Source organism: Triticum dicoccoides, chromosome 4B, assembly GCF_002162155.2.
Source record: "Triticum dicoccoides isolate Atlit2015 ecotype Zavitan chromosome 4B, WEW_v2.0, whole genome shotgun sequence".
Classification (NCBI taxonomy): domain Eukaryota; kingdom Viridiplantae; phylum Streptophyta; class Magnoliopsida; order Poales; family Poaceae; genus Triticum; species Triticum dicoccoides.
The window spans coordinates 353,553,159-353,563,233 of record NC_041387.1 but is presented as its reverse complement, the minus strand read 5'-3'; the positions used below and the strand labels follow the sequence as shown (position 1 = coordinate 353,563,233).

The following is a 10,075-nucleotide window of genomic DNA, read 5'->3' as shown; positions in this document are numbered from 1 at the left end:
TGGACCCCAATGGCTGTTGTTTCTTCTTCCGGAAACTGCTGCGATGCCTAGGTGTGTGCTTTTCTGTGTGATGCGTTGCGTTTGGACGGGCTGTGAATAGCGGCTCTATCATTGCTTTTCTTGCTCACTAACATTTAATTCGAGTTTGACGTGGTTTCTCGTGGATTAAGCATTTTAGCTTGCTCCCATGCGCCTCAAGGAAATTTTGGATTGCTAGTAGTTCCAAGCTGCATGCCTGCGACCCACATTCTTCTCGCCGATTGTAATTTTCAGTTCATTATACACAAATTCGAGAGTTATTGATGCGTGTGTTGGCCTGTGCCGTATTTGAGATGATGTTGGTGAGATGAACATGATGAAGTATGCACTTTTACTGACAGTTTTCTTTCTGTTTCAGTGTTTTAACTCTTTTCTTCTCTGGATTACCAATATGCTTGTAAACTGCTTTGAAACTTGTAGATGTGAGCTTACTAATCAAGTGTAGTATGCTCTTTCGATAAGCGGAGTTTGGAATTTGTTGTTAACTAGATGGCTGGATATTGTTACAGGATTGTGAATGTTACTTTCTGGATGTTGTTACAGGTTTGTGAATGTTACTTTCTGGAGGAACTCAGAATCGGCAGAATCACATACAAAAATGGCACATAGTACAGGCTTGGTGCAAGCTATTTTATTTGAAGCAGCTGACAGGGATAACATTGGGGGTTCTGCCTATGGTGGACAGAGGTCCATTTGTTGCACCCCTGACCTTGCTAAACTAGAGGGCTGCAAACAAGGTGAAGTAATCAGGAGGCCATCTTCTGATGATCCAGGTTGGCCTGTCGTGGTAGATACACACTTCAGTGCTAATCACCTTTCAGTGAAGTTGGATGACGAGGAAGTTCACATTACAAAGACAGGCATGTACAACTTGTTCTTCATTTCTTGTGATCCAAAACTAAGAGGCCTTGCTATGAGTGGGAAGACAATCTGGAGAAATCCTGGGGGGTACCTACCGGGACGAATGGCACCTCTGATGAGATTTTATGTTTTCATGTCGCTGGCATATCTGTTAGTCATGGTTGTCTGGTTTAGCAATTACATAAGGTTTTGGAGGGATATACTGCCTATACAGAATTGGATCACACTAGTAATTGCTCTTGGACTGTTTGAGATGACACTATGGTACTTTGAGTACTTAAACTTCAACAGCAGTGGTGTACGACCTGTCGGAATTACAACTTGGGTTGTAACTGTTGGCGCTATCAGAAAAACAATTTCCCGTCTACTGATCCTTTCTATATCCATGGGATACGGTGTTGTTCGCCCAACTCTAGGAGGGCTCACCTCTAAGGTTTTACTCCTTGGGCTTACATATTTCCTGGCTTCTGAATTGCTGGATATTTCAGAAAATGTTGGAACAATTAATGACATTTCAGGCAAAGCAAAGCTTTTCCTTGTCCTTCCTGATGCATTTTTGGATGCTTTTCTCATACTTTGGATTTTCACTTCCCTTTCCCGCACTCTCGAGAAACTACAGGTGAGGAACATTTGTTGTAATGTTTAAAGCATTTATTTTTATGTTCTAATGGTAAAGTCATATTATGTTATTCTGCTGTTTGGTTTGTGAAAACTACTGGTTACTCAAGTATTGCTCTAGCATCCTGGTAAAAGGAAAGTACTGCACTAGCAATTCCATGAGGAGACATATCTAACTTAGGTCTAGTTAGTGATTAGTATGCTAGAAACCCCCAGTTATGGGCCGCACATGTGTAATAGTTTATTTCTTAAACCATCCGAGTTCCTATTTTTTTCATGGATTATTTAAGGGGTGATTTGGCTTAACGTGGATTCACCACGAGGAGTCAATTCTGGAATAAGTCTGTCTAGAAAGAGGGCAAGAAGGATAGTTAATTAATTGTTGAAAGTTTATTACCAAGCATGTTGGATCCTGATTTAGAAAGCGTATATTGTGTTGCTACTGAAGCTTTCGTTTCTTATTCATCAGGCAAGGAGGAGTTCTGTGAAATTGGATATATACAGAAAGTTCACAAATGCACTGGCGGTCTCTGTCATAGGTTCAGTTGTTTGGATTGGCTATGAGGTGTGTAAATCCCATTATATACATGGACAATAAAAATTGTGACAGCTTCAGACTGTATTTCATAATTCGATTAAACATTTACTTCATTAAGGGCATGAACTATGGTGGCATATGGATATAGATGCCCCATGAGAAAAAGTGGTTTGAGGCACCTACATTGATTTTTTCTCCCCAATGTAAACTACCACTGATGGGCCTCATCAAGGAATAGAAAATAAAGACTCTAGTACACTTGCATCTCTACTTTCCACCTCAACTTTTTTAGCTTTTTACACCGGACCACAGATTTTCTCCAAGCACCCGCCTCCTGCAGAGGATCCCGCTTCCCCATCCGAACCTACTTTTCCTGATATCTCATCCTACATGGCATGCGAGGCATCACCCTGAGGCTATGCATTGGCTATGCCCTAATGTGATTCTTAGGAAGTATCTTTTTTCTTGAACACAACAAAATGTTGTCTGTATTTGCCTTCTTAGGAAATATCGCTGCCAATATGTCTTTGTGTGATGTCCCATCCTTTGTAGGTGTGGGGATCACAAGATATAGCAAGGAACTAGAAGCATTTCACGCGCTTTGTTGTGCCGCTTCCGCGGATGGACTGCGGCATCCTCATATCTGTACACCAGGACAACCGATCACACTCAATGCACGGACATGCATCAATCTTGGCATGCTTAGATAAACATCAACGACATGTAAAAAATGGTTTGGCAGCCCCTTACTATGATAGTATCGGTGGCTCTAATATCCCTTGTGAACTCATCCATCACCAAGGCAAAAGAATAAGGGCTCAAAGCTCACCCTTTGGTGCAGTTCTATTTTAATAGGAAAGTTATCAGTGGCGCCATCACTTGTACGGACACTTGTCATAACATTATCGTACATGTCCTTGATGAGGGTAATGTACTTGTTGGGCTTTGTGTTTCTCCAAGGCCCAGCACATGACATTCCGCGGTATCTTATTGTAGGCCTTCTCCAAGTTAATGAACATCAGATGCAGGTCCTTCTTTCCCTCTCTGTATCTCTCCTAAGTTGCTGTATCAAGAAAATGACTTCCATGGTCGACCTCCCAGGCATGAAATAAACTGAAATTTTGTCACGCTTGTCATTCCTCTTAAGCGACGCTCAATGACTCTCCCATAGCTTCAGTGTATTGCTCACCAGCTTAATTCTACAGTTGTTAGTACAACTTTGAACACCCCCCTTGTTCTTGAAGATTGGTACTAAGATACCTTGCCTCCATTCTTCTGGCATCTTGTTTGCCCGAAAAATGTGATTGAAAAGCCTAGTTAGCCATACTATCGCTATGTCTTTGAGGCCTCTCCACATCTCAATGGGGGTATAACCAGGACCCATCGGCTTGCCTCCTTTCATCCTTTTGAAGCCTCTCTGACCTCAGACTCCTGGATTCGTTGCACAAAACGCATGCTGATATTATCAAAGGAGTCGTGCAGCTCAATGGTTGAGCTCTCATTCTCTCCATTGAACAACTTGTCGAAGTACTCACACTATCTATGCTTGATCTCCTTGTCCTTCACTAGGAGTTAATCTGCACCATCATTGATGCATTTGACTTGGTTGACATCCCTCGTCTTCCTCTCTCGGACCTTGGCCGTCTTATAGATGTCCCTTTCGCCTTCCTCCGTGTCGCGCTGGTAGAGGTCCTCGATACACCCGACCCCTTGCTTCACTCAGAGCTTGCTTTGCGGCCTTCTTTGCCACCTTGTACTTCTCTATGTTGTCTGCACTCCAATCCAGGTGTAGGTGTCTGAAATAGTCTTTCTTCTCCTTAATTTCCTTCTGGACATCATCGTTCCATCGCCTTTATGTACAACAAACTCCTCTGAAACCACCTTACGAATGCAAGTCACCCATCTTCATCCATATATTGTTTGCATCACCTCCTCCCTCCCAACGGCCTTCCTTAATAACCACCCTCTCATTAGAAACCTGAGCTGCCTCCCCCTTGAGCTTCCACCACTTTGTTCTGGTGACTTTGGCATGCTTATCCTGCTGGACACAAATCCGAAAGCGGAAGTGAGCCACCACAAGCTTATGTTGAGGGACACCACTCTCTCCAGGTATCACCTTACACAACTAAAGTTAATAATTAGATATACTGGAATGGCACAATCATAGTGTTTGGTTAGAGGGATGGGATGGAAGTATATGGTTCATATAACCTCTTGCTTATAAAGGGTGATTATCTTGTATAAAAATAAATTTGTTCTTTAGGTAAGCAAATATAACAGCCCATGTAATGTATTTTTCCAACTATACATCTTTTTGACCATCTACATGCAGTAATGTATGGTTATCGAAGACAGATGTAGCCGATGCAGCAATACGTTGGCAGTTCATCTTTTAAGAAAGCACCATAGCATAAGTAGCTAGCCCAGATGTACATATCGAAGCTCCAAACTATGCAACACCAGTTACAAATGCTTATTTAGCATTGATGGTCTGCACATAAAATACAGATAGATCCAGTGCGAGCACATACATGCATCTTCCTAATGAGAAGCAGTTCACATATGGCTAGAGCACTGGAGTGGTCGGACAACAGAAACTTACACCTTATTCTTTGCGCGGCGGCCAGGCTTACATGTCAGCCATCCTCTTCCTCGCTATTTTCTCTTAAGCTATTGCCTTTGACTTCCTCTTCCCTACTTGAATCGACCATCCTCTGCCTGCTTATTTCTTTGTCAAGCTGCTGCCTACGACCTCCTGCTTCCCCATGGATGCGGCTCTTGTTCAGTCAGGCGACCACAAGGGAGAGTTCTACGAAGCCCATTATCTGTGATGCCTGCCTGTCGCCCACCAATGCTCGCCACAGCGAAGAGAAATGAGAGAGGTAGATGTGTTTTGGGCTGAGTTGAGAAGGCAAAGGATTCTTCTGTTTCAGTGGTGATGAAATACTGATCCAGCCTCACGTGCAGAGGAGCAAACGAGGAACTCGTGTGCATACTACGCCGGACTGGATGTTTGATGGTGTGGTCGAGAGAGAGAGAGAGAGAGAGAGAGCGGAAGGGCCGCGTTGAGAGAACTCCATGTCGAGGAACCGACGTGCTTGTACGCGTTGCTTGCCGTCCGCGATGACCATGGGAAAGGGGCCAACGTATCAGATCAAAGTTCCTTAGGGTATGGATAGGGAGGAAGACCAGGTCGTCCCATGATCCTAACAATTGGAGAGATCATAACAATTTGAGACGTGTGCTCGGCGATTTTGTCGGTTTTATCATGGGTACGTGGCTTTGGGGGATTTTTTGTGCGGATGGCGGAAGGGGAAACCCTAGAATCAATAGGATTGGACGAAAACAAGCGGAACGGGGAAGGGTTTTAAGTTTTTTAATGTATAACTAGATAATTGCCAGCGCGTTGCAATTGGGTATAAATATTCTAGTACGTTAGCCCGTGATTTACATGTACATATTAGTGTGATTGGATGTACCTAAATATATTTTAGGATTTTATATTGTAATCACTTAATAGCTTACCAAAGAAAACACAATTATATTTGATAAGTCAATAAAAGGTGGGACAATTAAGGTGGTTTTCAAGGAATGATGCTCAGGAAAGGGATGAAAGGTTGGACGAAGCACTCTGCTTGGCAGGAAAAGACAAAATTTCCCTATTACCGGGTGTAGTTGCTCCCACTTCTGTTTCGTACTTTCTAGGCAATATCTATCATATCAGAGTGTATGTACGTGTAGTATGTAGTATATAAGAGTGTTTGGGTAGTATATATACTACTTTTTTGGTAGTATGTACCATATTTTGAGCATACTTCATTTTACATAGAAATATGTACGTATTTCACAAATACAATAAAAACTATGGGCTCACTTGCAATTTTTCCATATAACTCACTTTGGAGTATCTTAGATATAGTATATGAACATACTAAAAATAATAAAGTAGTGTATATACTACCACATGGTGGTATATGAGACATGGGTGTAACTATACCCGGTAGTAGGATGTATTTTCCCTATATATATATAGTTAATTAAAAGAAGCAGTAGTCACTTATGGAGAGTCCTAGTTGTGTACATATAGGAACCGACAGTCAGTATTAGGAAAGTATAGGTTGTTTAATTAAGAAAAATTTGGAGTACAAATTGTTTTACGTAATTTGTTTAAGTATTTTCCTGATAAGTGGGGCGCCTCGATCACATTGGTCACGACTGTTAGAGTTATATTATATTCCACGTATAGCCTGTGTATTTTCCCTATTGTATAAGGCCTTACTGCATATATATATGGCCCTTAGCCCCAGGAAGAAAGTTGCATATTTCTTAACATGGTATTAGAGCCCGCGTGCAACTCGTGCTCGTGCTTTCGCGATATGATCTCGCGCCGCCGTTGCCTTATCGTCTATTGGCCAGCCATCGCTGTTTTTTCTCATCCCGCATGTTTGCGTGTTGCTCACCTCACACCGTCTGGTCAACCGCCGCTGCCCCGTCTGCTCGTCCGGACGGCTTCTGCTTCGCCCCAATGATTCCCTGCTGGATTACGCTGCCTTGGAGGTTGCCGCCGGGCCATCTCCACCTCGTCGGATCCTGCTGCCCTAGTCAACTCCACCTGCCGCCCGCCGGATACTGCCTGTTTAGTCGTATCCCGCCGTATCCTGCCTGGTCATCCGCACCCCGTCGGATCCTGACCAGAAGCTGCCTGATTTCGCTGTCCCCCGCAGGAGCCCACCCGCCTTCCTCTGGATTTTGGCGCCTCCTGCCGGATTTTGTTGCCCGACGCTTGATGCTTCCTAGCTCATTTGGCTGGGCTGAGTCGGCTGGGTCGGGCCTCCTGCTCGGGTGCCTGCTTCCTCACTCGTTATTTTGCCTTGAATTGGTTCAGGATAAAGAAAAGGATGTCTACATTGTCGGGCTATGTCACCATCCTTGCCAGATGATTTTTTAGGGTACTAACTACACCGAGTTCGTTGCCTTTATGGACATCCATATGCGTGGCATTCATCTCTGGGGTGTTCTTTTTGGCGAGGTCCCCTATCCGCCATGCTTGGTTCCTCTTGTGGCTCCTACTCCACCGACTCCACCGTCTCTTGCTGTGGATGTTCCTTGGGCTGCTAAGGATGCAGCTAAGCTTGCTGATGAGGCTGCGGTTCGTGCTTACGACCAGCAGGTCTTGGCCTATGAGGAGGCTCTTCCCACTTACCATGAGGCGCTGTCTGCTTACACCTCAGCGGTTTGATGATTAGACTCAGTGGTTTGATGATGATGCTCGTGCTGTGATTGGCTGGTGGGGTTAGGCGTGCCGCTGGATCTGGCTGCGCCCGAGGAGGAGGAAGTGGGCGGGGTGGCGGTTGGGCGTTGTTGAGGTTGCGAGATGGCAGCAGCGGCCTGGAGTGACAAATAGGAGGCTGGTTGAGTGTGGTGAGGCCGGCTTGACCACATTAGTGGCAGTCCAGCATAGTTTCGCTGAAATTTACCGAACCGTCCATTTTCCACTTGGCGATGTGAGGGAGGCGTTCCATCAACTCTCGTGGTGCTGGGATTTTCCCAGCTTCTCCGACTCCTCCAAATAGTAGGACGATCAATTGTTGTCTGTCATTGAATCACCACGCATTGTACAACATATATAGCGCTAGAGTAGTTACAGGAGCCCGAAGGATGTGGCACGCAGGCCTGGGCGAGATTTATGATCCTATATACTAGGAATACAAGTACATACAGATACACAGGTACAATACACGTTAACACCCCCCTCAGCCGGAACTCCATGGGGAAGGATGTTGAGGCTGGTTCGGAACTCGTGGAAGACCTGTGATGGAAGCCCCTTGGTGAAGAGATCTGCGAACTGCGAGCTGGAGGGTACGTGGAGAACACGAATGTCGCCGAATGCCACCCGGTCACGCACAAAATGTAGATCAATCTCGATGTGCTTCGTTCGCTGGTGTTGGACAGGATTGGAGGCAATGTAGGAGGCCGAGACGTTGTCACAATAGACAATGGTGGCATGGGTTGGGGGGCGACGAAGCTCATGCAAGAGTTGGCACAACCAACATGCCTCAGCAACACAGTTTGCGACGCCGCGATACTCGGCCTCAGCGCTCGAATGAGACAGTGGCTTGCCGTTTAGATGACCAAGACAGCAAGTTGTGGCCGAGAAAAACACAGAAGCCCGACGTGGACTTGCGTGTGTCCGGGCAACCGGCCCAATCGGCATCGGTGTAGGCCACAAGATCGAGAGGAGAGGACTTGTACAGCTGCAAGCCAAAGTGGGTGGTGCCACGAAGATACCGTAGTATGCGTTTGACAAATTGCATGTGAGAATCACGAGGTGCATGCATGAATAAGCACACTTGTTGAACCTCATAGGAGAGGTCCGGGCGAGTAAGAGTGAGGTATTGTAGGGCACCGGCTAAGCTATGGTAGAGTGGGGTTGTCGAGGAGGCAGCCATCATGAGCGGAGAGTTTGGATTGTGTATCAATGGGAGTGGATACGGGCTTGCAATTGAGCATCTTGGCACGTTCGAGAACTTCAAGGGCATACTGCTGTTGGCAGCGAAACAAGCCATGTGTGTTGGGTGTGACGTTGATGCCAAGGAAGTGATGAAGCTCTCCAAGGTCGGTCATGGAAAACTCATGTTTAAGAGAGGAAATGACGTGATGGAGAGCATGGGGCGTGCTTGCGGTGAGGATGATGTCATCAATGTACACAAGTAGGTATGCGATGGAGTCATCACGATGCAAGATAAAGAGAGAGGTGTCGCTCTTGGACGCATGGAAACCAAGGGACAAAAGGAAGGAGCGGAAACGATGGAACCAAGTGCGTGGTGCCTGCTTCAAGCCATAGAGGGACTTACGAAGGAGGCACACGTGGTCCGGCCGAGAGGAATCCACGAACCCAGCTGGTTGAGCATAGTACACCGTCTCCTTGAGGTCGCCGTGGAGGAAAGCATTCTTGACGTCGAGCTGGTGGATGGGCCAAGAGCTGGAGGTGGCGATGCTGAGCACAACTCGAATGGTAGCCGGCTTGACGACCAGACTAAATGTCTCGTCGTAGTTGACACCCTCCTTCTGAGTGAACCCTCAGACCACCCAACGTGCCTTGTACCGAGCCAAAGTGCCTTCGTTGTTGAACTTGTGGCGAAAAATCCACTTGCCAGTCACCACGTTAACACCTGCAGGTTTAGGAACCAACGACCAAGTAGAATTCTTGATTAAAGCATCGTATTCATCTAGCATTGCACGTTGCCTATTGGCATCTTTGAGCGCGGAACGGTACGTGGGGGGAATGGGAGATATAGTGGTGGTGGGTGTATGGGTGAGAAAGAGACGCTTGGGTTGGCAGAAACCTGATTTGGACCCGGTGTGCATTTTATGGGCGTTGTGTGTGGGTTTTACTGGCTTTGCATGAGCTGGGAGGCGTGGCTGCACGGGAGTGGAGGGCGCGGAAGGGGAGGTGGATTGCGTGGGGCCAGGAGCAGGACTGGCAGGCGAGGGATCCGAGGCGGATCCGGGCGCAGGGGAATCGGGCACGCGATCCGAGGCGTGGGGCGTGGGCGACCTGGTGGGCACGAGGGCCGAGGACGCGCGTGGGGGCGTCGGTAGTGGGGAGGTGGGTGTGGGGGTCCGTTGGGTGGCAGTGGTGGGGCCGCATGTGGATTGGGTAGTGGGGGTGGGGGAGATCTGGCGCGACGGGAGTGGCGTGCATGGGGCTGTCCCATCGGGCGGATTGGGTGGGTCCCGGTACGAGGAATCGGGCGGGCAGGGAGGCGAATCTGGCAGAGATCGCAGAGTGGATTGCATGGGATTTTCTGTGGAGAGGATCGATGTGGGGGATGGTGGGGAAGGTACGTACGGAAAAACGTTCTCGTCGAAAATAACATGACGAGAAACGATCACGCGGCGCTGGGTAAGATCATAACACCTATAACCCTTATGCTTGAGGGGATAGCCTAGGAAAATGCAGCGAGTGGAGCGGGGGGAGAGCTTGTGGGGAGCGGTGGCGTAGAGATTGGGGTAGCA

General features: G+C 47.1%; 1 protein-coding gene across 1 annotated transcript in view; it reads left to right on the top strand.

Annotated features, from left to right (window-relative positions):
- Positions 1 to 10,075, top strand: part of LOC119296142 (transmembrane protein 87B-like) — a 16,090-nt gene that overhangs the window by 1,595 nt on the left and 4,420 nt on the right. Inside the window, exons 2-3 of the mRNA XM_037574533.1 lie at positions 583 to 1,519; positions 1,988 to 2,083. Of these exons, the coding sequence (XP_037430430.1) occupies positions 583 to 1,519; positions 1,988 to 2,083 (1,033 nt within the window). The remainder of the gene's footprint in view (positions 1 to 582; positions 1,520 to 1,987; positions 2,084 to 10,075) is intronic.